This window comes from Filobasidium floriforme (genome assembly GCF_021052385.1).
Source record: "Filobasidium floriforme strain CBS 6241 chromosome Unknown HD553scaffold_1, whole genome shotgun sequence".
Classification (NCBI taxonomy): domain Eukaryota; kingdom Fungi; phylum Basidiomycota; class Tremellomycetes; order Filobasidiales; family Filobasidiaceae; genus Filobasidium; species Filobasidium floriforme.
In genome coordinates this window covers 740851-764629 of record NW_025763622.1, presented here as the reverse complement: position 1 = coordinate 764629, position 23779 = coordinate 740851, and the positions used below count along the sequence as shown (strand labels likewise).

At 53.1% G+C, this 23779-nt stretch overlaps 9 protein-coding genes across 9 annotated transcripts; 3 read left to right on the top strand and 6 right to left on the bottom strand.

The window, feature by feature from the left end:
• Nucleotides 1-220: 220 nt before the first annotated feature.
• HD553DRAFT_338181 (autophagy protein Apg6-domain-containing protein) lies at nt 221-2209 on the top strand (the record flags this gene model as incomplete). Its single annotated transcript, XM_046182329.1, has 8 exons — nt 221-259; nt 323-383; nt 456-674; nt 741-1155; nt 1217-1603; nt 1660-1731; nt 1789-1932; nt 1996-2209. 8 exons carry the CDS (start codon nt 221-223, stop codon nt 2207-2209), a joined length of 1551 nt encoding a protein of 516 aa, XP_046040131.1.
• On the bottom strand, nt 2156-4991 carry HD553DRAFT_6902 (uncharacterized protein). The gene is made up of 10 exons (XM_046184420.1): nt 4947-4991; nt 4716-4881; nt 4552-4662; nt 4199-4484; nt 3818-4121; nt 3630-3748; nt 3537-3566; nt 3161-3474; nt 2910-3086; nt 2156-2847 (listed from the first exon to the last, which is right to left on the bottom strand). Exons 2-10 carry the CDS (start codon nt 4834-4836, stop codon nt 2375-2377), a joined length of 1935 nt encoding a protein of 644 aa, XP_046040130.1. The 5' UTR covers nt 4837-4881; nt 4947-4991; the 3' UTR covers nt 2156-2374.
• A 113-nt stretch (nt 4992-5104) lies between these two features.
• Nucleotides 5105-7313, bottom strand: HD553DRAFT_6605 (pyridoxal phosphate-dependent transferase). The gene is made up of 6 exons (XM_046184393.1): nt 6891-7313; nt 6537-6837; nt 6284-6463; nt 6045-6212; nt 5713-5981; nt 5105-5652 (listed from the first exon to the last, which is right to left on the bottom strand). Exons 1-6 carry the CDS (start codon nt 7041-7043, stop codon nt 5344-5346), a joined length of 1380 nt encoding a protein of 459 aa, XP_046040129.1. The 5' UTR covers nt 7044-7313; the 3' UTR covers nt 5105-5343.
• Nucleotide 7314: 1 nt separating this feature from the next.
• On the bottom strand, nt 7315-12357 carry HD553DRAFT_6766 (uncharacterized protein). Its single transcript, XM_046184411.1, has 8 exons — nt 11756-12357; nt 10121-11659; nt 8750-10041; nt 8555-8691; nt 8088-8492; nt 7955-8028; nt 7800-7896; nt 7315-7730 (listed from the first exon to the last, which is right to left on the bottom strand). Exons 1-7 carry the CDS (start codon nt 11992-11994, stop codon nt 7800-7802), a joined length of 3783 nt encoding a protein of 1260 aa, XP_046040128.1. The 5' UTR covers nt 11995-12357; the 3' UTR covers nt 7315-7730.
• Nucleotides 12358-12482: 125 nt separating this feature from the next.
• Nucleotides 12483-13877, top strand: HD553DRAFT_321168 (uncharacterized protein; the record flags this gene model as incomplete). The annotated part of the gene is made up of 6 exons (XM_046181216.1): nt 12483-12559; nt 12708-12750; nt 12834-13021; nt 13173-13300; nt 13348-13374; nt 13546-13877. 6 exons carry the CDS (start codon nt 12483-12485, stop codon nt 13875-13877), a joined length of 795 nt encoding a protein of 264 aa, XP_046040127.1.
• A 214-nt stretch (nt 13878-14091) lies between these two features.
• On the bottom strand, nt 14092-15974 carry HD553DRAFT_302548 (GTP-binding protein). The gene is made up of 9 exons (XM_046178763.1): nt 15772-15974; nt 15563-15704; nt 15476-15487; nt 15288-15388; nt 15165-15221; nt 14932-15083; nt 14658-14865; nt 14472-14583; nt 14092-14391 (listed from the first exon to the last, which is right to left on the bottom strand). The coding sequence occupies exons 1-9, from the start codon at nt 15866-15868 to the stop codon at nt 14301-14303; spliced, it is 972 nt and encodes a 323-aa protein (XP_046040126.1). The 5' UTR covers nt 15869-15974; the 3' UTR covers nt 14092-14300.
• Nucleotides 15975-16425: 451 nt separating this feature from the next.
• HD553DRAFT_302546 (uncharacterized protein) lies at nt 16426-17514 on the top strand. Its single transcript, XM_046178762.1, has 5 exons — nt 16426-16737; nt 16814-16902; nt 16966-16985; nt 17065-17200; nt 17278-17514. The coding sequence occupies exons 1-5, from the start codon at nt 16703-16705 to the stop codon at nt 17343-17345; spliced, it is 348 nt and encodes a 115-aa protein (XP_046040125.1). The 5' UTR covers nt 16426-16702; the 3' UTR covers nt 17346-17514.
• Nucleotides 17515-17860: 346 nt separating this feature from the next.
• Nucleotides 17861-20706, bottom strand: HD553DRAFT_290726 (acyl-coenzyme A oxidase I). Its single transcript, XM_046178351.1, has 7 exons — nt 20496-20706; nt 20167-20424; nt 19990-20089; nt 18675-19927; nt 18421-18591; nt 18251-18349; nt 17861-18177 (listed from the first exon to the last, which is right to left on the bottom strand). Exons 1-7 carry the CDS (start codon nt 20526-20528, stop codon nt 18046-18048), a joined length of 2046 nt encoding a protein of 681 aa, XP_046040124.1. The 5' UTR covers nt 20529-20706; the 3' UTR covers nt 17861-18045.
• A 258-nt stretch (nt 20707-20964) lies between these two features.
• HD553DRAFT_302544 (putative amidophosphoribosyltransferase) lies at nt 20965-23714 on the bottom strand. The gene is made up of 7 exons (XM_046178761.1): nt 23402-23714; nt 23054-23220; nt 22887-22972; nt 22676-22812; nt 21938-22608; nt 21430-21858; nt 20965-21359 (listed from the first exon to the last, which is right to left on the bottom strand). The coding sequence occupies exons 1-7, from the start codon at nt 23470-23472 to the stop codon at nt 21244-21246; spliced, it is 1677 nt and encodes a 558-aa protein (XP_046040123.1). The 5' UTR covers nt 23473-23714; the 3' UTR covers nt 20965-21243.
• Between the last annotated feature and the right edge of the window lie 65 nt (nt 23715-23779).

The window sequence follows — 23779 nt, the reverse complement described above, 5'->3', positions numbered from 1 at the left end:
CCTGACGATTCAACTCGGGACTTGACATCCTAGTTCGGCATCATCATCATCATCATCATCATCGATAGCTTTCACGTTCTCCAAAGAAATTGGTCTAGGTATACCAAGGTTAGAGCTGCTTGTCTGAGATGTACTAGCTGTCCAGCGAGACAACAGGACGTTCAGTACATCATCACGGAGAACGCCGTGATCCGGCCGCATTTCATGACGAATTGCAATAATGTCGTCAAACGGCTTTACTTGTCAGCGCTGTCATCAGGTCAGTCTTGGTTTAGAAAGGGTAATTTGGGTCAGACAGGTCGTTAACCGTTCTTCATTCCAGCCGCTCATACTCGATGCTTCCCTAGAGAAGGTAACCTCGGGGCAGAAGCAAGCTCTCCTTGGTAAGCCTCGAAACCTGCTAATCTCGCATCACCATCATCATGGTAGCTGACTCGAAAAGCCTTTTATCACAGACGCATCGAGAGCTAGCACATCTTCCATCTCTTCGACTCGGCGTGACTTTGACCGGATCCCTGGTCCTCGTGAAAGCAAAGAAGCCTACCTGCAGGCGCAAAAGTCTACGGATAGCTCGCCCAGAGCTCGAATCGGTCCTGCAGAATCGTTCATACTGCTCAGCCAGAGCCAGGTAGGAAGTGCTCCTCGTCCAAATCCAGGGACCTCGGAGCATCACAGTGAGATTCTGTCCCGGAAGATACCGGCAGCCTATGGAAGCTCAACATATTTCCATTGTTTTGCAGTTCCAGTAGCTTCATCTGTCAACGTTTCGTCAACAGAAACCGTCGAGCGACTGCTGTACGCCCTCTCGTCTTCGACAGGCATAGATCATCCCCTATGTTCTAGCTGCGCTTCGGTCCTTCAACGAATCCTGCAGGACAAATTGGAAGACGTGCAGAAGGAACGAGACGCCTACATATCCTTTGAGCGGGAATGGCAGGCTACGAAAAAGGCCGAGAAAGAAGCCGCTCCCGATGGCGTAGTGGAGTCGGACGCTGAGGTCTGTGCAAAGCTGGGAAAGAAGAACAAACAGCTCGAGGAGGATGCGTTGCGGTTGATACAAGAGCTCAAAGAAGAAGAGAACGAAGAGAGGTTGTTGGATGCCGAACTACTGAAAGTCCAGCAAGAGGAGGAGGCGCTAGAACGGCAGGAAATAGAGTGAGTCTTCCAAGACCGCCTGATCACGGATCACCCGACTTACCTAACTTCGTTCGTCAAGGTTCCTACAAAACCGCCAGCTCATGCAAGCGCGAGCCGCCGAGCTGGAATCACAGTTACGGACAGAGACGACTCTACACCTATTGGCATCCCAAACTCTCCGCAAACTGGAAAGCACGAACGTCTACAACGACGTTTTCCAGATCGGACATGTTCCTCTCGGAGACTCTCACTCGTCCCATCGACCTAACGCGCCTCATTCGAGCTCTGCAGGGGACAAGTGGGCTTCTGCCGTTTCAAGTGGCACGAGTCAGACGGTGGGCACGATCAATGGGTTACGTTTGGGAGGAAGACCCTGGGTGGAATGGGTTGAGATCAATGCCGCGCTAGGACTGGTAGCGCTGTGTCTTCACCGCATATCAGAAAAGGTCGGCTTCAGATTCGAAACGTAAGTCTGCTAAGTTTTGGGTTGATCGGTGTGCGGTGCTGATATGGCATTCACAGGTATAAGGTCGTGCCTATGGGATCATTCTCGCGTATCGAGGAATTGCCACCCTCTAAGAACGTGTATGAATTGTGGGTGATCCTTCCGGTTGGCAGATTTCGAAGCGAAGCTGAACGGTTTTACACTAGATATGCCTCAACCGACCTTTCAGCAGCTCGTCTCCTCCAGAATAGAAGGTTCAACTATGCTTTGATAGGCATGCTCGACTGCTTGAGACAATTGATCTCGTATGGAAGGTCGAAGAAGAAGGGTTGGGCATCGGGTGGGCTCGAGTGAGTATAATCGTGATCTTGTCTGAGTACCGTTCTCTGACAATTCGGTTGGTCGTCTCGAAGCATCACCAAGGACAAGATCGCGGGGCACCCGATCAAGTTGTCGGCGAACATGGGCATGTCATCATTAGGAATTGTTGGGACGGTTCCCGGAACGAGCGTCATACAAAGCACAGAAGCGGAAGAATCCTGGACGAAAGCTTTGCGAGCTGTGTTGGCGGTTCTTAAGCGGATTCTCATTGTTGAGAGCGAGATTGACCATTCGATGGGGTCATAGCGGCCAGCAACGAAAAGCATCAGATCTACTGTATCCATAAATAAACATGATCATGCCGTTAAAGTGAATCGGGTATTGCGAGAGGCAATTACCTTGAACGTGATCGGAGATGCCATAGAGGCGCAACATCGCCTACTGAAATTACCTCGATCGCGTGTGTTCCGTTTAATCCAGGCCAATTGCGTCCTCATCTGCATTCCACCAGCTCAACCATTCTTCAAGCCAAGGTATGGTTTCATCCATTGTCGCACCGTAATCCGGAGTCGGTGCCAGATGATCGTTGACAACCGATCCAGCGTGACCAGCTTGGTTAGCAGCGCCGAGCTGATGGACATGCGTGAGATCCGCAGGAACATCGTTCGTTTGTCCGAGATCGATTTTGAGTGTGCGAAAGATCGGAAGGACCGATTCAATGGCGCGGTACAACCGGTTGATCCTGGCGGCGGATGACTCGGCGACCTCCCAGCCATAACTTAGTTTGATACGCAGCGTCCCAGACAAGCGCGAGGCAAGATTATAGTGTCGAGAGATGTGATCAGGCACGCCGCTGACCATCGGATCTCCTGGGGAACGGTCTTGAAGATGCATGGCACATCTCAGCAGGGTAGCCGCTGCGTTGACGATATGACAATGGGCATCTTTGCAGTAGCGATGGTCATTATCGTCTGACCAATACATCGTGTGAGATGAGGGCACTTACATGGTGGCCAAAACATCTCGGTCTCCTCCTCAGTGATCGTTTCCAGAAGAAGTACAACCGCTTCACAAGCAGACGTGGCCGCTTCTACGACGGAAGCTGGCAGATTTTCTCTATAGGTGTCTAATCGAATTTGAGATAAATTCACACGCAGGCCAAGATACGCCAATTGGGATGCTCCTACATGATATGAAACATCGCAGGCAGGCAATCAGCTGACCAGAAGTCTTCTGTATCAGTCAAGAGAGTCTCACGAAGTCCAGTTCCCGAGCAAGGTATTATCTGTCGATCGTAGCTCCGCAGACGAGCGTTCCAGCTGTCATGGACCTCGTCCAGCTCGACCTGTAGAGTCTCCATCCGTCTAATTACCGCTGGGCGAAGGTGACGGTTGCAACATGAGATGTCATAGGTAGGTTTGGGAGCGTAAAAATCTTCATAGATATGCCGAGCAACCATCGCCATCCCGCAGGTCGCAGTGAAAGCATCCTGGCTGTCCACAAGCGATTGCGATTCGAATCCGGTTGGCATAAATTTCGGAACTTTCGTCGTCCAGGAAGATGACGCCAGACTATCATGAGGGGCGTTCAAGTATCGACTGTATGAAAGAAGAGAAGTCCTTGAGATACGCACTGGCTGGAACGACCGTATAATATGGCACGACTTTGGGTATCAAGTGCCGGTGTTCAGCTTCTGGAAGCTTAGCCGCCGCATGACATCGCTTACAAGATATCCTCAATGACTATTGTCCACCATATTCGATCCCTAAGTTTCTGCTCTTCTTCAGGAAGATTCCATGCACTGCTATCCATATGTAATCCCAACAATTGCGATGCACCGATAAGCTAGCGGAGTGCCAGGAGTGTCGATCAGCTCCAGTCCTTCCCTCTAACTGGATGTATCAGACCACTTGCCCTAGCCATCTCGATAGCGTTTCCGCCAACATTGCGACTCGGCCGCGAAGTCAAATTGAGCAATGCCAGCTGCAATGTACTGATCGTCGGTCGTCGATATTCCACATCGAGCAGATCTTGTATGGCGACCCAGATGGAGGTATGAAGGTCTCGATGACGTCGCGTGTAGCCCAGAGAATGGGCGAGGATGCCACTAAGGATGACAAACGGTTGCTGCTCGTCGTCTTTCTGAGTGACTTCGGTCGCTTGTACAAGCTGGGCGCTATTCACGATTTGAATGGTCGGACAGGTCCTCTCTAGGTAGCTATCAGTTGAACCAGGAAGACGGCACGATCAGCACGTCTGCAAGCGAAACCCACAGACGATACTGACTCGACGTACATCTCGTACAGCTTTTGAGCAAGACCGGTCTCTCGCGCCTCCAACATATTGTTGATGTTCTGAAACGTAGAAACACCCCTTACTGTTGGTGACTTTGCAAAGAACTCTGGTGTCCAAGCGAAGAATACAGGTTTCGAGGAATCCAACGAGATTTGTTGTAGTTGCGATCCGCTATCACTCGCCGCCAGATGAATCTGGGATAGTGCAGAAGATCCGACGTGGTGATACTGGTGAGATATCCGGCTTTCCATACGCGCGGGACACGCAGAGGCTGCATGCTCAGCGCCTGACTGGTTCGTGGAGCAGAAGATCAACAAAAAGAAGGACTTCATCGTGACACGTCGTCTACCTACTCACGTCTGAGTCTGCATCATGGGATCGTTGGTGCACAGCGAATACAGATGATCCTCGTGAGACGTGGGTTCCCGGCACTTCCGGTATTTGCGAATTGTTGCGGACGTGCTCTATCCGACCGTTCTCATCGGTCCCATTCGATACCCCCACATTGCGTACACACCTGCGATGCCGGTTGGAAGATGGTAGACGGAACGTGCACAAAGAGTTCCGATCCGTGCACCGTATGCACGGATTCTCTTGAACGGGTACCACGCAAGCCTGCTTCGCCTTACGACAAGCATCGCATGGCCGTTGAAGCCTGGATCTGTGTGGCCTTACGCTCAACGCTGTCCTGGCAGTGTCGAGAGCTCATCAGTATTCAGAGTGCATCGTCGATCGTCCTTAGACTTGCCGGTCTGGACCAGCCATTCTGTGAGTATAAAGGCTATATCCTCAAGATTGTCACGAAGGCGACAGCGATAGACAACCTTGACGATGATCTCGAAGCTGATCTCGAATGTGATAGGGAGGTCGATCGGGCGAAGCCGACAAGTGGGAGATGACACGTGACTTGCATGACTTGTGCATGATTCGAGTGGACAGGTCGGATGTCGTTATGCAGAATGCCCAAAACGGTACTATTGCTGTGTGGTACAGTTCACGTCTAGTACCACTCGAGTGGATACCTCATGGCTGGTTCGTTTACAAATCTAGAGACATCGATATACATGATCGCGGTTGACAGCGAGTTGGGCGTGTGCGGGGCTGCTACGAATAGCGGGATCACATAATTTGGGTGGTGGCGACCATCAAGCCCCTCCAACGACGCCGCCCTGATGCTCCTGCTTTGCGAGACAGTCTGCAAAAGCAGCGTCCATGATCTCCAAGCCTTCTCGTATCTCCTCCTCACTGATGGTAACGGGAGGCGCGAGGCGGAAAGTGCCGCCCATACCGGGAAGCTGAACGACGTTACAACTCAGTCCAGTCTCAAGGCATCTCGCAGAGATTTCCGATCCGAGCTGATCTCCTGGAGTCTTGGCTTCGTCGAGCACGATTTCGATTCCGAGGAGCAAGCCCCGACCTCGAACATCGCCGATGCAAGGGTACTTGGTTTGTAACTGCAAACGGTTTGCATCAACACCTGCTGCGGGGCTCTTTTGAGCAGCAAGACGGCTTACCTGCAAAAGTCCATCTTTCAGGATCTTTCCTTTGTGTGCCGCTTGGCCAGGTAGATCCGTCTCGACGGCGATGTCACAGACCTTGGCGCCAACCGCGCAGACGAGCGGGTCGTTGAGGTGGGTTGTGTAGTAGAAAAACCCCCTCTCTCGACAGACCTCCTCGATCCGCTGGGTACAGACAGTTGCCCCCAAGGGTAAACCAGCTCCAAGAGTCTTGGATAAAGTGAGGATGTCGGGCGCAACCCCATCGCGTTCGAAGGCAAACATATCTGTGAAGCGTGTTCGAGTCAAAAAGAGCGTTTGAGAAGAGGCGAAGTCCGTCACATGCTCACCTCCTGTTCTTCCCATTCCCGTTTGAGCCTCGTCGATGATGAGGAGCATGCCTCGCTTCTCGCAGTGCCTCTTCAGCTCTTTGAGGTAGCCTTCCGGTAGCTCGATAATCCCACCAGTAGACAAAATGGGCTCTACGACGCAACAAGCTAGCGCGCCGACCGACTGTCCTGTTTCATCGCGACCAAGACCACCTCAGCGGAAGCGGATGCGCCGAATAATGTCATTATATTATACTCACGATCGATGAGATCCCAACCGTAGTCAAGCTCTGACTTCCAGTCATATGATCCGTCAGGGAAACGAAAAGGGCTCCTGTAAGCGTACGGAACGGGAAGTACCAGGTTGCCTGCCATCTGGGGCCCGTAACCCTTGCGCCCGACCGAGAAGGTAGCGGCTCCGGCTCCAGCGGTCATACCATCTGCGTCGAGAAGTGCATCGTTAGCGCTGAACTGTCAAGGTGTCCGGGGGCTTCGGGATTCAGTACAGCTTACGATAGCTAGCCGCAAAGGAAACCACTTCGAATCCACCAGTGTACATCTTCGCGAGCTTGAAGGCGCATTCGTTGGTCTCCGATCCCGTGCTCAAGAACATACATCGGTCGAGACCACGTGGAAGCAATGCAGTCAGCTTGTCACAGAGGTCAATCACGGGCTGAGTGACCATGCCGGAGAAGACGTGATCGAGCTGCTTGACGTATTGCTCGACGACGGCGACAATCTCAGGATGGGCGTGTCCCAATAGAGAACTCATCTGGCCCGAGGTCCAGTCGAGAATACGGTTGCCACGGATGTCCTGTGCGAGCGAAGTATCAGACGGGTTGTCCATTCGGAATCTGTCCAACGCACCTTCATCACAGTGCCTTCGGCTTCAACAATGATTTTGTGCGTCCATTTCCCCCCGTACCGGATGAGTTTGTTGTTGGCGGTATTCCAGAATTCGGCTTCCGCCTGTTCTAGGGCTTCCTGTTGATGTTGATCTTTATCTTGGTGGGATGACATATTATTGGCCGTGAAAGGGGCAAGGTGCGCGGGATTATTTTTTAAGGGGAATTAGGACAGAAATCTTATCCGATGAGCTCGCTAGTAGTGTCCCGATATCTACTATTCTACTGGCGATTTCCGAGTACATCTTTATAGTCACATCACCTGGCGCAATCGCATCATCGAGTTTGCCCGATAGCGGGCAACTATCGGGCAACTTTGCCCGCGCTTGCGCGAAGCCTTTGCGCGCTGATACCATTTCAGACAGTGCGTGACACAGCTCCTCGTGCGATTCTGGTCCTCCGCCCGGCAAACGGTATGTCGCTTGTGGGCTTTGTACAGTGGCAAACATGCTGATTTGATATGCGTAGATGCGATCATGTGTCTGCTTTGACGACCCGCAAGACAAATCGGCAGCTGGTGGGTATAGTCCCTTGTCCGGACGTAAAACATGTACAACGTTGGCTTTTGCGCGACTCGGCGTCTACTTTTGTCTAACTTTAGTGTTGTTGTGATGGTGGTCCTGGGTGAAAGTGATTTGGCATGGGGACCTGGGGCATACTCATAGGATTGAAGGTAGCGTAAGACTGCGGCGGCACCGGCTGTAAGAGACTGTTGACATGCCGCGGTGATGTCGAGAGGAACATCTCGGACTCGGCCACTGGCAATTCCTGAATTGGCCAACCAGGGGGAAACTGTGAAGGACTGTGGTCCAATGATTCGTTTGTTAATTTGTTGAATCCTTCTGGTAGCCACGCGAACGGTCAGTACCACTCACTTCAGGAACGGCTGTTGCGGAAGTTGAGCTTCTGTCACTGGCAAAGGTTGTTGCGCAGTAACATAACTCTGAGCTGTCAAAGACTCTGCGGAACTGCTTCAAAAGTGAGCTTGGCGGAGATCTCTACCGACGGGAGAACCTGCCGACTTACTCTTCGCCAGGACGAGCGATATGAATCGGAAACGACAGCGCGAGCTGGTGATCTATGCCCGTAGAATCAGCAAACTAAACCAAGCCTACGTCAGTTGCATCCTTGTTCTACATTGCTTCATATCTGAACTCACTGTCGCCAGGGCAGTGATGTGAGCAGAAGTCGCCCCTTCGGAAGGGGTACCGCTCAATACGTTATCCCGCCATGATAGCCATGATGGTAATGTACCGGGTAAGGAGCTAAATGTGACATTGAGATCCGCAGTCGATGCCTGAGGATCCCAGACTCGCGGCGTCCAGCTGTAGGTCATACCGATATAGGCGTGTGTCGACGGTGTTGGCGCAATTTTCCTCTTGAATTCGCGGAATATCCAGGAGCCATCCGGCATTTTCTTGGCGTCGACGTTCCAGATGTGATTTCCTTTGCTTTTCGACTTCTTCCCGTCCTCATTGAATCTGGAAATCAATTTCTGGTTCCACAGATATGACTTGATCTTCTTGGCGGACAGGGTCTCTTCCAGAACTCCCAATCTTTGGAGCTATCATTGGGCGCACTAATCAGATTCGTTATACGGTTACGGCAGTCAAAACTTGGCCTCACCTCCTCAGCGAATGCATTGGTGAAGGCTTGAATGCGAAACTTGAAGGGGCGAAAGTCCGGCGATTCGTCCAGCTTTGCCATCTTCTTTGGCATCAAGGCCTGATGTAGCAATTCTCCCTTGGCGTCGTGGAAATCCACTTTATAGCAGATTCTGTCAACAGCGTTCATTACGATGATCTACGAGTCCACACTCACGATCAGAGCAAACACGGTTGAGGAACTTGAACAAGATGATGTCCAATTGCGCTCGCATCTCGGGGGAAATCAAATCTGGAGGCTGGGTCAATGTCCCCGGGATCGACGTCACGTGCTCGGAGCTTCGTCTTCGCTTGAGGTTTCGAGGTGGACCGTCGTCGTCTGAGTCGCTATCACTGTCGGCCCCGTCTCCACTCGGAAAACTAGCCTGAATATTGCCACTCCGACCACCGATACCTGTCGATTGCGAAGTATCGGTGTTGCCCTGCTGCTGAGAGCTACCGCCTGCAGTACTCATCGCTAGCGTCCCCGACATGCTAAAGTGCCCGGCACTAGCCAAGGTAGGAACGACGGGTGTACTTGTTGTCTGACCCTCGGTACCATGGCCCAAGACGGATAGGCTGGGTCGATTAGAGATGAGCCGGCCGTCAACAATCGATCCTCGACGGGATGGCGTAGTCTGCTGTGGTTGGCTGAATCCCGACGCTTGACCGAATGCAGCCATCTGCGCAGATAAAATCATCTCGTTCGCGGCCATATCAGGCTGGAACTCCCAGTTCGGTGGAACCGTCTCCATACGAGGTGTAGAGAAGGTACTCATTTGAGCATGCGCAAAAGGAGGGTCTACGTTCATCTGCATGGCGGGATGCCCTAGAGGCGAGGGTACGGTCGGCGGTCGGCTGCCAGTCTGCACCGCGAGCATAGCGTTGCTTGTGGCGGTAGCCGCGTTGCTAGAGTTCTGAGCAGTGTTACTCATCCCGATATTCTGATTGTTCATTGCGTTCAGATGGCCGTCAGGGAAGGAATGAGAATGAACCATCTGTCCAGGGACTGGCGTTCCCGGTCCCGCGCTGACTGGGGCAGAAGCTACTTCGCTAGGACCAAGATCGTCCAGCTTGATATGCTTGTTCATAGCTTGCGCATTGGCCAATAGCGGAGACTCTGGTGCGGAACGTTTGACGCTGCGCGATCGTTTCAATTCGAAGGGCGGTGCTAGAACGGGTTGCGCCGGAGGGTCCGAGCTAGGAGGGTTGGGCGTTGATCCAGGATGGATGGGCGTCATTGCCAGTGATGTCGCCGGCGAGGGCGCAAGCTGAGGAGCCTGTTGCGCTTGCACGATGCTTCCTAAACCTGGCAGCTGGAGATTGAGGGAGGGAGTCGGGTTTCCAATATTCTCGGGTGAGAGGGCCTTCTCGATGATTGCGTTGCCGACATCGGTAATGTATTCATCCGCCGCGTTCGCGTGACCGAGGAGGATCTCCTGCCTCGCTTGAGCTACCGAATTGGCGAGACTGGCAACCAAAAGGACGAGTCAGCTAAACCTCCTATTTTGAAATTTTTTATGAAATTTCTCGAACCGGGAGAACTTACTTGTCGAGGAAGGTCAATTTCTCCTGGACTTGCTTGGTGATATCAGGTGTCCTTGTCCCATTGTTAGTCTTCGCGAACCCAGAAATCGGAGCTGGTGCAGGCGTATTCATCCCCGTCATGTTCTGAGGAGCGGCCGAGGTCGACGATCTCCGACTCTCTAAGATGAGGCTGCGCGTCTGAGCGTCCATTCCCGATTCTTCCATCATCGAGTTGCTCATCCCCGACACGGAAGGAGGAGCGGATGGGGTGAAGGGAACTTGCGGCGCTTGTACTGGCATGGATTGAGGTTCCATCTGCATTTCCTGCCCACCGAGGTTGTAGGACATTGCTTGGTTCTCGAGGTGAGGTACCGGGTTACGCAACACTGGCTCAGTCGTCATTCGGTAGTTGATAGGAGTTGGCTGATTGAAATGCAGATTCAGATTCTGCGGATTGGCGTGAACATTGATGGGATTGTTGCCGTTCTGGTGGGCGTCCTTCATCTGCGCGACGGCTTCCTGCAACGACGTCTGCTGTTGCATCAAAGACGGTCCCGGACTGATTGGTGACTGCTGGGCGGTAGAGACGGGCATGATCCCTGGAAAAGGTGAATGTGTGCCGCTCTGCAATCCTGGCATATTGACAATTTGGACGGATTGCGGAGTGCCGACAACTGAGGCGGGCTGCGGAATGCCGTATCCGGTAGGCTCAATAGGACTGTAATTAAACGGCGATGGGGGTGGCTGTTGCTGTTGCTGTTGCTGCGGCTGCGGCTGCTGCTGCTGCTGTTGGGGCTGAGGGGTATGATGTTGCTGGGCCTGGGAGGCCTGGAGTTGCTGCGGTTGAGGGGTCTGATGTTGTTGTTGTTGTTGTTGCTGCTGCTGCTGCTGCTGCTGCTGTTGCTGGAAATTCTGCTGCTGCAAGTTCTGCAAGTACCCATTTCCATGATCGTCCTGAGTCCTCCAATGCCCCATATTCGCAAAGAAAGCGTGTCCTTGCACATCGCTCGTCGTGAACCCTCTTGGTCTCCCCTGAGCCTGGTGATGGCCAGCATACGGTGCCTGGCCCGGGGGATACCCACTTCTGACCGGTGAAGAAGGCTGCGAAGCGGGTAACCTGTATCCGTACCGCACATCCATCATCGACTTGGAAGCGAGGTGATTGGCGTTGATGGTCTGATCCTGGTCAGAAGACATCATCACATCGTTCCCGTCGTTCAGCGGCATGCTGAAATAGTCCTGGTTCATCATCCCCGCCGCCGGACTGTCCGGAAAAGCGGGGGTGAAGCCCGTCATGGCATTGACGCGGTACGTGCTCGCATCGAAGGACGGGACCCACTGATGCTGAGTCTGGTGCTGGAATTCCTGTTGTACAGGAAGTTGGGGGATAGAAAGGGAAAGATTACTCTTGCGTTGAGCAAAGGTAGTAGGTTGCGAGACACTACGGGCTCGATGGATCTGGTTGGCTCCAGGATTGACGTCGTTGTTCGAGGCAGAGGAACGTTGAGAGGAGTCAGGGGGCAGGTAATCGCCCCCCGAGATATCTGTCGTGCTTGCGATGCTGTGAGAGAGCGAAGGAGCATAGACGGATCAATCATTGCTCATCATGCGCTTCACACTAGGCACACCAGCCTATGTCGAGAGCCTCGACACTCACGTTGCAGGTGAGGGCGGAGACAAGATGTCTCCGTTGAAACCGAAATCAAACAATCCTCCCCGTGCACCTTCGTCGTCTTGTCCGCTTCCACCGTGTCCGTTCTTGGCTTCGAGGTGTTTCGCAAATTCTGAGATGTCTAGCGAGATGTCCGAAATATCTTGGTGCACGACGTCTTTCCTAGAGACCTCTTGTTCAGGTCGAAAGTCGTTGGGATAACCGAAACTGGCACCGTTGAACATGTGGAAGATGTCGAGTTCACGACAGATCCGTCCGATCGCCTGTTGCTTTGAACTCGGCTGGCGAACGCTTCGAGATGGTCGAAAGCCGGCTCTAGGTCTGATTAAGAGGCTCTAATCGACTCGAAGACGTCCCCTGTCGAAGTTTGGCGGTCGTGCCGAAAGACCTGGACTCCGAAACCGGAGACTCGGTCCAGGCAGAGGTCGAAACGTTCGTAGTCGTCACCTGATCCTAGTTTGCAACGACCGAACGGTGATCGTTGCTAAACTTTTCTCTTTCCCCTTCGGCTTGCTTTTCTCTCTCCCTTCCAAAGTAACCGAGAGGTTCCCGAAGCAGAATCCAGCGTAAAAGAGGTCCGGCAGATGATGATGGACGACAGGAAGGGCCAATTTGAGGCTATGGTGTATTCGTGATTGCAAGGAATGTCGGTTGATCTATTGAATGTCGAGTCGTCTCTTTAATCTCTTTTGAATGGGATAGTTTGACCAAAATGACGAAAGAAGAGCGAAGAGACCTCGGCGCGTTGAAGGGCGAGACCGTAATTAACGGACGTGTTTGGCTGAGGGGGTGCCCACTACTACTACCACACGCTTTCTAGCTTTTAGGCGATCATTCTTTGATTGCGCCGCTTCTGCTGCTTCTAAAGTGCTCCGCCGAGACTATGCTACGATATCTATGATCTATGAGTCTTCTGACCTCTGCCATGCGAAAACAGGATGTGGATCAAGCTAGAAGCTAGGCTCAAACGATCTGCGTCTGTACACCACGACTCTTGATCGCTCGCAGCAAACGCTAGTTTCTAGCAGTGCAGCGTGTATTGCCATGCCTTGCATGCATGCAGTTCGTGTGGAGAAACTCTCCTCCAGGCCTCCCATCCCCCTCGGGAACTCCAGTCGGGTACTACACATTTTTGCGCATGGATCGCTCCCAGAGCATGGGCCCGGGAGATCGAGAGATCCCTTCTCTCTTCCGATTCTTGCGGACGAAATCCCTGCGCCGAACCGGGAGGTCTCACGGAAACAAACGATCGTGAGTTGCGCGCATGGCGGGAAGGAGGTTTTCTCTTTCTTGCAACGTGGCGAGCGAATACGAAAATTCCTCCCGGGTTCGAGGACCAGCACGAATGTACCGATGTGGAACTCCTGAATACGCCTCAAACCGCCTTCATCGGTCGTCGCAGCCGTGCTTCCATGGTCAAACCGCATCGGGTCATCCTCATCTCATCGATCCTGTTGGATATTCAACGGTCGGTGCGCTCGGACCGAGACCTCGGGCAGGGACATGGCAAACGAGTGCTCGTTCAAGAGCGTGCGTTTCAGGTAACTCTCCGCTCAGAACTCTCTTGTCATGCAAAGAACACTTCGTTCCGCCTAACTCACAAGGTACGCGAAAAGACGAGGGGTGCGCTTCTGACCGCCCTCGCGACCGTACACCGTCGCCTTCGTCAAACGAAGCGCAATCCAGGTCTCACTGTAGCCAAATTATTTTGTCGTTCGTGATAACTGTATGACAATTTTTCGATATTGATCGCAACTGCGCAATTACACTTGTAGTCATGAGGCTATGCAGTCGACGCATCTCCAGCTCGGCCTACCCTCCACCGCATTCACCGGTAGGATCCGCTGCCTCTTCCCGCCGTGCAAAAAATACGCTTCACCGAAATCTCGGCAGTGAAGACGGGGACACTCAAATGTGCAATACATGGTGCCCAAGTATACAAGACGGTAGTATCCTCGCAACCAAAGAAAAGCTGATGACCTCTGATGAGAGCTGTGTTTCATGGTCCCAGGATGACGGACAATGCCCGGGACCACAGAGCGTGGACTTTTGGCCAACCGGGGGAGGAAGACTAGCGCAGATCTCGCGCTTCTTCCTAGCCGCGTAAAACCCTTCCCGTGCGATTTAAGCGTTCGTATTTCTATGACGTGTCAGTCGATATTTATTCTATGCTTCACTCGTTTCCCCCCAATCCGCGGATGGTCTTCTGTGATTAATAGTATGCGTTTGATACAGTTGATATACAAGTAGGCCATCCTCTCTATCGCCTGAAGAACGTGACTACATCCTCGTCTTCCAGCACATGGTCCAGACCCACTTTCTGCCCAGGATGACGTACGGAAGTCTGGTATTTGGTGTAGATGATCAGCACACGAGCGGATTCAGTTCGTCACGACAACTCCGCGATCGACTCACTCCCCAGACTTGAGCATGCTTGAAGTCTTCCCTGATAGTCGAGTGGATAGCACTGCGTACGAGGGCGAGAATTACGTGTAAACATGTGGTCGATTCCTTTCGAAGCAGGATCGGCTTACTCGGCAAAGTGTCCGACTGTCGATTTCCCTGTTCGCAAGACGACCGGCTCGGTGTAGTCCGGTGCTTTGCCCTTGGGCTTCGTGTAGCTGGAGATTCCGACAGGATAGAGTTGGCGATGGGCTGCGTGAGCTCGGGCGGTGCAAAGAGGTGCGGAAAGATAGCTTACACTCGGACCAAGGCCAGCTTGTCCCACATGACCTCCAACAGCTCATCAATGTTCAACCATTGCTTCGAACTGATAGGTACCGAGTGAGGAATCTTATACAAGAGGTCGAGCTCTAGTACCCGCAACCGCATTCGTTAGCTTTGGGCTTTGCGTTTCCGATCGAGGCGCGCTGCAGGCCGTACTCACCCTCGATAGAGATGGCATCAATCTTGTTCAAGACGAAGACAGCAGGAATGTAGACACGGTTTCCTTCCAGTACGTCCAAGACCTGGTCAATCGTGCAATCGGGCTCGTGGATGGAGATGGTAGCGCTGTTTAATCGGTATTCCGAACAGACGGCTCGGATCTCGTCCTGATCGATATTGGTAAGAGGTACGGTGTGGGTGACCGAAAGCTACAGATCCAGTAGGAGACTGTCAGCGACTCGCATAACGATCGGTGGTGGGCGGAGAAGGCTCACCCCTCCTCGTTCTCGCTGCTTGATGGTGATGTTGGGAGGTTTCTTGTTCAACCTGATCCCGACACCCTCCAATTCGTTTGTCAAGACCTTCAGATCGTTCAGGGGCTTCAAGACGTCGAGCACGATGAAGATCAAGTTACACGTCCTTGCGACTGAATAAGGCATAGCATCGCGAGTGAGCGGTGGTCCTGGCAGCCGAATCATGTTTCGCAATTATGTTATGCTATACTCACCGGCAATGACCTGTCGACCTCGACCTTTTCCGTCCTTGGCTCCCTCGATAATTCCGGCTGTGAATGGAAAAGGTTGGTTAAGAGTTCCGGTGTGTCAAACCCTTGTCACTGTAAGATACTCACGAAGATCGAGAATCTGAATGGCAGCTCCGTTCATCTTCAGACTTCCTGGTACGGTCGTCAGCGTTGTGAACTCGTATGCTGCAGCTTCACTCTCTGTTCCACTGTTCAGAGGCGGTGAAAGATCGGTTCGCAAAAAAAGGGCTGATCAGCGGGGCATACTGCAGTAGGACAGCCTGATTGCGACGCACGTCAACTTGGACCTGTAATCATTACGTAGCCAGCGGTCAGCTGATATGCTTTGATTGAGGAGTTGGAAGTCGGTAGACCGTGCTCACATCAAAGTACTCTTTCCCACTGAAGGGAACCCAACGAAACCGACACTCGCCACACCGGTCTTGGCGACATCGAAACCGATACCGGGTCCACCCCCGCTCGACTTGGGCTCGATCAGCTCTCTTCGGAGCTTGGCGAGCTTCGCTGTGAATTGCCGGTCAAAGCGATCAGCAAGAGAGCGCCTATCCAGTAGAGGCAATGGTATGCGGACCTTTCAGTTGACCCAAATGGTACGACGTGGCCTTGTTCTTTTGGGTCTTGGCCATCTCATCCTGGATGGCGCTGATCTTTGCGACGGTCGTAGACATGTTTGCAGGTCTTTCGGTCGGGCGTTTTCTCTCGAGCTAGGTAGATTCTCTCAGTCTCGACGTTCTGTGCGTCTGATCGTGCCGGAAGTGTCTATTTCGAACTCCTCATTCGACTATGCAACTCATGCAACTCATGTCACTCAGTCGTCATCTCCTGGCAAAAAGACAAGGTCGGAGGGCTCGAGCATCTTTGTAAAAGAAAAGTGTCAGGCTGAACGAGAATAACGTAATCGACGCGAATTCTGGGCACCTGACTTGAAACTCGAGGGCGTTCATATCAAACCTGACCCATAGCGAGCGATGCTTTAATTTGTTCAGATCACGCATCGTTATGAAAAGAATCACGAGTTGACCTACCAGGTCTTTGTCTCTCACTGCTGTCGTTCTATCAGGAAATCGTTATACATAATCGGCAACGAAAAAGCGCAACATCAACCTGATCTCAGGCTTTGACTCCGCGCGCTATGCGACATTGCACCTGACCATCTGGCGTTTTGCCTCCTTGGAAACGCATCGGCTCGTGACCCAAATGTCATTTCATTGTGAGATCGCCGGCAGACGACCATTGCAAGACGGAGGCCGGTATGCCTGACCACAAGCGCAAAGCTCCGGATGGCCGGATGGCATCTGATCACTTGACGAACGGTCGTGTGCTGTCGCTGGCCCAGGCGTACTTATATACCAGGCCGTCCCCGATACACTTGGACAGTCCCACATTCCTTCTTATGCTACCTTTCTGCAACTAGGAAGTCCTCTTGAGGTCGACCGACCACAGTACCAGTTACAGCCTCCGACTATCACTCTACGACCCATCGACTATCTGAAACCTTAACGATGTCTTCTGCCGGACTCAGTATCTCTCCTGCCGAGTAAGTCGCTGCGGCCCTCGTCTCTGAGACGCGGGCATTACCCTATCGCTAACGTCAAACTTGATATTTCTCAAAGTTCCACCTCCTCCTTGGATATCAACGATGCCATCTTCTGCGAGCACGGAAAAGAAGTCTGCGACGCGTGTGCCTTTGACGCGAGGGAAGGTACGTATGGAGACTCTACAGTTCCAGGTCGCCATCGCTAACGTCCACATTCCAACGATGCAGAAAATGATTCCTTCTTCGGTGTGAGCTCAAGATCGGTTCCTGTTCTTTACCAAGCGACAACTCACCAAGAATATTCTCATTCTGTTGATCATCGCACAGTTGGACCCTATCGAACGACGTCCTTTGCAGGTACCCGCGTACACCAAGAATGCCAAGGATGGGTCCATCCAATGCAAGAAACACTCTTCCGATCACTGTTCGACCTGTTTCGGCTGGAAGAAGCAGCTTCAGAAGAGTAAGCTCAATAGATATCGTAATCCGATCATGACCTCGATAGCGGTGCTGATCGGAATGACGGTGGCCGGATGATAGTTCACAAGGATACTGAACGGAAGGCTAAGGAGAAGGCGAAAGAGCCCGTGTCTATCCTCCATCAGTAAACAAGTGCAGCTATGACCGAGACGAAAGCAGATACTAGTAGCGAACAGATAAGCGAGACCGCTAGTGTATATGAACCGAAGTGTTTCGAATCCAACGCTGTAAACAGAACAAGAGTTGTAAGATATGTATGTACGTGGCCTACGCAAATGATATGACAATCATCGAACAATGGAAGTTACGACCCAATGCACTGTATTCGTCGATGGCCAGATGGAAGAATCCTTCTGGTCCCCAATGAGGGGCAAGGACGTCTTGAAGGGATTTGAATGCCTGTTTCAGCCGGGGTACCAGCTGGAGCCGCTCAATGGGGGAGGAACCCGGATGTAAGGTGCCAGAGGAGAATGGAAGTTCCTGCAAAAGTTTCGCTGCGCGCCCTCCGATTCGGTCGAAGAGATCGCAACGTCCTCTACGCTGGCCTTGGGAGTCGATGAAATCGTGCGATGTCGACGACAGTATCGTTTCCCTAGATTGCGACAAGAATGATGGCGGTTTGGCAGGCGCCAGGCGCTTTGCCAGCCGGGACCACGAGTGCGGCGCGATCCATTCGACTGACTCGCTACACTCTGCGTATTGCACTGTATGAATTCTGCGCATGGCACTGTGTGAATTGCTCACATTTCGGTATACAACGATGTCTGTCCTGATGATCGACCTGTGATTCTACTTTGTACAGGTTACCCGCTTCTCCATAATCTACGGCTACAGCTTTCCTTTGAGGTTCACAGGCGGCGCTTCCAACAAGGGCTTGATCACCCGGTCGAAGTATGGGTGGGGTCCAGCTGGGTTCGCTCGTCGTACGGTATCAAAGTAGGCATTGTACACGTCTCCGTCCTGTAAATCGAGTGGAGGAGATGAGCTTAGAACGGTAGCGAGAATCAGGAGACTCCATGATCAGTCAACTCACGTATCGACCCAGAGGACTGTTGAGGATGAAGTCGGTATTGAAGAACGCGTCGGTCAATGGGATGGCGCATTTTCGCATGGCCAGACATAGGTCGTTGATCTGTTTCACCACGAAACGCTCGATTAGCGGTCTAGATTCTTCAAGGTCGAGCACCACTTTCCGACACTCACCTCGGTCTGGATCTTGGCGAGGTGTTCCTTTCCAAAGTACCCCGAGCTCAAGAACTGGGCGGCCTCGAGCTCGACTTGCCACAATCCGTACAAGCGGCATACTTGCTCCAAGACTTTGCGCTCGGGACCGGCAGGTGTCTTGTTGAGTGCCGTGACAAAGTTCTTGAATAGCTGTGACAGAGGGAATGAAGCGATCGGACAGTGAGTGGAGGTTCTTGCGGAATGTAAAATGGTTCCAGCAGCCATGAACCCACCCAAGTGATTGAATGCAGACGAGCCGCGACAAATCGCAAATTCGAACAGCTCTCCAAGGCCTTTTCCTTGTTCTGTCCCTTCTTCAAGAACGAGCTGTACTCGGCGTACGCATCCTCCACAGCCCCGCTCGTGACCTTTTCGAACCCTCGTTCGATGTCCTTCAAGCTGAGGGATCCATCCGACTTGCTTCCAGACGACGATGAAGCGGTCTTGAGGTAGGCCACGCCATCCGGTACGTTTTTGCCTTTCTTGACGTCTTCTAGGTAAGAGACGAGCGCTCGACCGGATTGAAGCATGAGGACGGTATTATCTCCTTCCCAGGTACATTGGACGGCAAAGTCGGAGATCAATTGAGGGAACGTCGAGTAGGCCGAATATCCGTGTCCTCCACAGGTCTGTCGAGACTTTTCCAGCATGTCTAGACACGCCCACGTGCTAAACGCCTTGAGACCGGCTGCCATGACGTGCAGCTCCTTGATCTCTGCCGCATGGTTGGCCGGGTCGAGTTGCGAGGGACCGAGGTGCGATCGGGATTCCATGACGTCTTCGTACTTTTTCTGCAAGGTCATGCTCGCGAATCCGATGGCGATCGCCTGGGCCATGAGGGGCATGAGTCGCCGTTGGTGAATCGGATAATCGAGGATCTGGGTCTCGATGTCGTCGCTCCCTGCGCTGAATTGACGACGAACGATACCATATCGAATGGCGATGGTGAGGCCCTTCTTGGCAATGACGGCGGAATCGGTGACCATGCCCACACGGCCCGAGATCAGAGCCCCGTACGCCATCTGAGGTGCGGCGGTATCCGTGACCTCTCCTGACTTGGAGACCTGGGTGTACTTCATCATCATGTAGTCTCGAGGCACACGGACGTAAGAGAACTGGAGGTAGCCGTTATCGACACCGTCCCGACCCATCTTTCTGCCAATGTCCCCGATCAAGATGCCAGGCAACGTCTTGAACGTCTTGGGATCCCGGATGGGTACGATAAACGTCTTGGTACCGTACCGCTTTCCGTCCACCATGAGCTGGGCAAAGACGGAGCAGTGCGTCGCTGATTGAGCGGCACCACCGATCCACCATTTGGTCGCTCCCAGGTTTGGGGTGTGGATGATGAACTCGTCCGTCTTCTTGTCGAGGGTGGCCGTGGTCAACAGTCCGGCGACGTTCGATCCATGCTCGAGTTCGGTCATTCCGAAACAACCGATGATTCGCTCAGGCATCTGAAGCACACCCTTGTTCACCCAGTAGTCTGGAGGCACAAGACGTTAGAATTTGCGAATCGAAATCAAGTGTAGGGAACGGGCTGCTCACCCCACTGCTCCTTGGTCGAACCGTTCCTAATCGCACCCAGGAACAGACCGGTTGACACTCCAAACCTGGTCTGAAAGCCTGCATCTGACAAGCCAACCGTCTATGCACGAGTACCAACCGGAGTCAGCTGCATCATTCCCATTGCCAGCCAATGGCCCCGCACGGACAACGCCTCACCTGACAACGCCTAGCAAACGTCTTGCTATCCTCGGTCTTGACATAATGCCTCATCTCGGCGATCTTCTCCATTGTCCTCTCCCTCAATTCGTCTTTGCTCAGGTCGTGCACGTCTCTGAGCTGCATGACCGGGTCACGAGACATTTCGAGCATGAACCGTTCTTTGAGGGCGAGCGACTCTTCAGAGCCGTGCAGGATGACGCCCATCTTGCGGATGTCGAACGGGATGTTGACTCGTTCCTTGGCCATCGTCTCCATCTGACACGGGTGCCCATCGAATGTCAGCTTTCAGAGTAAACAGAACTTAATGTGGATGGGGGAATGCTTACAGGAGACGGGTTACCAGAGTTGGGGAGCGACATCTTGGGTGTTTGGTATACGAGCTGAGCTGATGGAAGACTTGTTCGCGTTTCGGCACTGGTCAAGACAATTTTGTTATTGTCGAGGTCTGCAGGTTTGTATATTATTGGTATGACCAGAGAAAGTGTGGTATATGGTATATGATTGGGTCGGATGTCGATCAAAGTACGAGTCGAGAGTTCTCTTCCCCCTTTTATGAATGTCCCCTCCCCCCGCCTCCCCCCCCGCGCTCTCCGGCTAACTCGATCGATCCTTCACAACCGGCAACCGGTCGGTCAACCCCGAGGCAGATAAACACACTCTCGCGAGATAAATGTCAGGCTCACACGCTCGCGGCGCCGGCAGGATCGGTTGGAAATCTTGAATTCTCAATCGATCTTGCGAAATGCTCCGACGAAGCCCTGATCAGCAATTCGGTAGCTCAGCAGTCGAATATGTCTCTTTCCCTTAGACGACCAAGAGATCATGTATCTATATCATCAATCGTAAATCATACAACCGAACGTTGCCTGTGTATGCAGGCGATGAAGAAACGGCAAGATGCTACCGCGGGGTCTTGCCGTGCCAAGCAGGCGATTTTGTGATTTGTGTTTGTATAAAGTTCGACCCTGAATACCTTTCCCCTCAAAGCAGTCCCATCCTATGGTGCGTCGCAGTATCGCAGCGTCCTCTCCTCCTCTTTCCCCTCTTCCTCCTGCAAGCTATGATTGCCCACGCCTAGGCGTCGAACCGCGAGTTGTGCAGCCCGACCTCGTCGTTTGCCGGCAAGTAATCGTTGATCGGCCCGAGCTTGGGAGAATGGTTGGCCAGTCCCATGATCGCGTCGGCGCCGTCTACAAAGGTCGTCCACCGACGATCAGTTTCGCTTCGATTGTTGAGACTACACGGGCGACCGCTACTCACTCATCGGTCCACTGCATCCAAAGTTCTCCTGCTCGGCCTCGGCCTGCCACGTCGACCCCTTCTTCGCCTTGGCCTTGTCGTTCCTCAGCTTTTCCACATTGTCCAAGTACGCATCGTTGATCCCGCCCGTAACGTACTCTCCGGTAAAGACCGAACAGTCGAACTGGGGAATCTTGGGGTTGAACTGTCGACACGATTCCACCAGGTCGTCCAGAGTCTGGTAGATGACCAGGTCGGCGCCGATCACGCGAGCGATCTCGTCCTCGTCACGGTCGTGAGCGACAAGTTCGTGACGGGAGGGCATGTCGATACCGTAGACGTTGCAGTGACGGATAGGAGGGGCGCACGAGGCAAAGACGACCGACTTGGCGCCGACGTCCTTGGCCATCTGGACGATCTCTTGGGACGTCGTACCTCGGACGATCGAGTCTGCCGAACAGGAATTCGTATAACAACGCCATCAGCTCCTTTTGCTTGATAAAAGGCGATTTCGCGACTCAACACTCACCGTCGACGAGCATGACGTTCTTGCCCGCAAATTCGAGCGGCATCGCGTTCAACTTTCTCCGCACATTCTTCCTCCTGACCGCCTGTCCGGGCATGATGAACGTCCTCCCGATGTACCTGTTCTTGATGAAACCCTCTCTGTACGGGATCCCCATGTTCTGCGCCAACTGGAGGGCGGCCACACGAGAGGTATCGGGTACGGGGATGACGACGTCGATTTCGAGCCCCTTGGCAGTGAGGACTTTACGGGCCTCTTTGGCCAAAGCGTCCCCCATGGCCATTCGGCTACGGTACACGCTGATCCCATCCATCGTGCTGTCGGGTCGAGCAAAGTAGACGTACTCGAAGATGTCGGGGGAGAAAGTGGCCGGCTTGGCCACGGTCCGCTTGCTGAACCCGGTCCGCGTGATGATGATGGCTTCACCGGGTTGAACGTCTTGCCAGTCGGAGAATCCGAGAGCGTCGGCGACGACCGATTCCGAAGCCAAGAGGTAGTCCTTGCCCGAGGGTTTCGTGGCCGAAGGTCGGGTGGCCACGCCCAAAGGTCGGATCCCGTTGGGGTCTCTGAACCCGATGAGACCGAAACCAGCGAGCATGCCCAGACAGGCATAGGCTCCTTTGCAGGTCTCCATCAGGTCTCCGATGGCAGTAAACACGTCCTCTTCGTTGATTCTACCATGCCCAGCACGGTCAGCCACCCGTTTGCTCTTAGCAACCCGTCCAGGATGTCGGTGCTCACCGGAACTTGCCAGTCTGTTGCAGGTTGTTGGCGAGAATGTTCAAGAACATCTCCGAGTCCGAATCCGTGTTGATGTGCCTGTGCGCATCGGCATCCAAGAATTGACGGAGCTCCGAGGTGTTGATCAGGTTTCCGTTCTGGCGGGTGGTGAGGGATGTCGCTTCGTGATCAGTACCGGCTTGTGATATTGACGTAAAAAGGCGAGACTCACGTGGGCAAAGACGATCCCGTAAGGACTGTTGACGTAGAACGGCTGTGCTTCCGAATGCGCCGACGACCCCGCCGTAGGGTACCTCACTGAACCATTACCAGAATGATGTCGCGCATCAGCCGTCTCATCCCATTGCCTCACAGGCTCGGATGGTCGCAGCGACTCACCATGCCCGACTCCCATCCACCCCTTCAAACCAGCGACAGCTTTGGTATCAAAGACGTCCCTGACCATCCCGTTAGATTTCACTTGGTAAAACCGACCGCCGGATCCGCACGTGACGACACCGGCGGCGTCTTGGCCTCTGTGTTGCAGGAGGGACAGGGCTTCGACGCTGGCAGATCAACAGCATTTGGCGGCAGTATTGATGGTGATGATAAAATGAGGAAGTTGAGGGGTTTTGGCATGACCATTACGATAGAGGAGCGGTGGTGCGGAAGGTAGGCAAAACGGCATGCTTTGGTTAGTAAGCTGCCCGGTCTGGACCTCTCAGTCCAGATGGCTAGAGAGCTTACATCTCCGTCCCAGCCAAAGTCCCCTCGGTAGCTACCGGGTCGTGCAACAAGATTCCTGCGATACCACACATTTCTGATGCAGTTGCTCGAAAGAGGTGAAAGAGCTAGAAGTCGGTCGACTTTCGGGTGAGGGTCGAGCGGGGGGTGCTTGTCGAGCTCTTTTCGAGGCTGGTCTTCCGAGCACGGTTTCCAGATTGGAGAGAGATGTTAACCTCGAGATTAGCAAAGCTGGTGTTATACTATTACTGCAAGCAATTTAGATTGGCAGGATCAAATCAACCCGACGACCCATCGAATGTCACTCGAATCCAGCTGATCCGGTTTGCTCGCTCGCTCTCGCTCGCTCGGAGGTTGATCCGAAAGAGAAATCTCGTTCGT

Coding starts and splice junctions, on each gene's coding strand:
- HD553DRAFT_6902 (XM_046184420.1), bottom strand. CDS start 4,836: ATGCTTGTCGTAAGGCGAAGCAGGCTTGCGTGGTACCCGTTCAAGAGA. Junction 4,485..4,551: donor TGATGCAGACTCAGACGTGA/GTAGGTAGACGA, acceptor CGAACCAGTCAG/GCGCTGAGCATGCAGCCTCT. Junction 3,749..3,817: donor ACGCTATCGAGATGGCTAGG/GCAAGTGGTCTG, acceptor GCACTCCGCTAG/CTTATCGGTGCATCGCAATT.
- HD553DRAFT_6605 (XM_046184393.1), bottom strand. CDS start 7,043: ATGTCATCCCACCAAGATAAAGATCAACATCAACAGGAAGCCCTAGAA. Junction 6,838..6,890: donor CCGAAGGCACTGTGATGAAG/GTGCGTTGGACA, acceptor TCGCTCGCACAG/GACATCCGTGGCAACCGTAT. Junction 5,653..5,712: donor TGAAAGATGGACTTTTGCAG/GTAAGCCGTCTT, acceptor AACCGTTTGCAG/TTACAAACCAAGTACCCTTG.
- HD553DRAFT_6766 (XM_046184411.1), bottom strand. CDS start 11,994: ATGTTCAACGGTGCCAGTTTCGGTTATCCCAACGACTTTCGACCTGAA. Junction 11,660..11,755: donor TCTCCGCCCTCACCTGCAAC/GTGAGTGTCGAG, acceptor GCTCTCTCACAG/CATCGCAAGCACGACAGATA. Junction 8,029..8,087: donor ACATCACTGCCCTGGCGACA/GTGAGTTCAGAT, acceptor GGCTTGGTTTAG/TTTGCTGATTCTACGGGCAT.
- HD553DRAFT_302548 (XM_046178763.1), bottom strand. CDS start 15,868: ATGTCTACGACCGTCGCAAAGATCAGCGCCATCCAGGATGAGATGGCC. Junction 15,705..15,771: donor CCATTTGGGTCAACTGAAAG/GTCCGCATACCA, acceptor GGCAATTCACAG/CGAAGCTCGCCAAGCTCCGA. Junction 15,084..15,164: donor AGGTCGACAGGTCATTGCCG/GTGAGTATAGCA, acceptor TGCCTTATTCAG/TCGCAAGGACGTGTAACTTG.
- HD553DRAFT_302546 (XM_046178762.1), top strand. CDS start 16,703: ATGTCTTCTGCCGGACTCAGTATCTCTCCTGCCGA. Junction 16,738..16,813: donor CTCAGTATCTCTCCTGCCGA/GTAAGTCGCTGC, acceptor TATTTCTCAAAG/TTCCACCTCCTCCTTGGATA. Junction 17,201..17,277: donor GAAGAAGCAGCTTCAGAAGA/GTAAGCTCAATA, acceptor GCCGGATGATAG/TTCACAAGGATACTGAACGG.
- HD553DRAFT_290726 (XM_046178351.1), bottom strand. CDS start 20,528: ATGTCGCTCCCCAACTCTGGTAACCCGTCTCCT. Junction 20,090..20,166: donor CGTTTGCTAGGCGTTGTCAG/GTGAGGCGTTGT, acceptor ACTCGTGCATAG/ACGGTTGGCTTGTCAGATGC. Junction 18,178..18,250: donor ACAGTCCTCTGGGTCGATAC/GTGAGTTGACTG, acceptor CTCGATTTACAG/GACGGAGACGTGTACAATGC.
- HD553DRAFT_302544 (XM_046178761.1), bottom strand. CDS start 23,472: ATGTGTGGTATCGCAGGAATCTTGTTGCACGACCCGGTAGCTACCGAG. Junction 22,813..22,886: donor ACGGGATCGTCTTTGCCCAC/GTGAGTCTCGCC, acceptor ACCACCCGCCAG/AACGGAAACCTGATCAACAC. Junction 22,609..22,675: donor CAACAGACTGGCAAGTTCCG/GTGAGCACCGAC, acceptor TGGGCATGGTAG/AATCAACGAAGAGGACGTGT.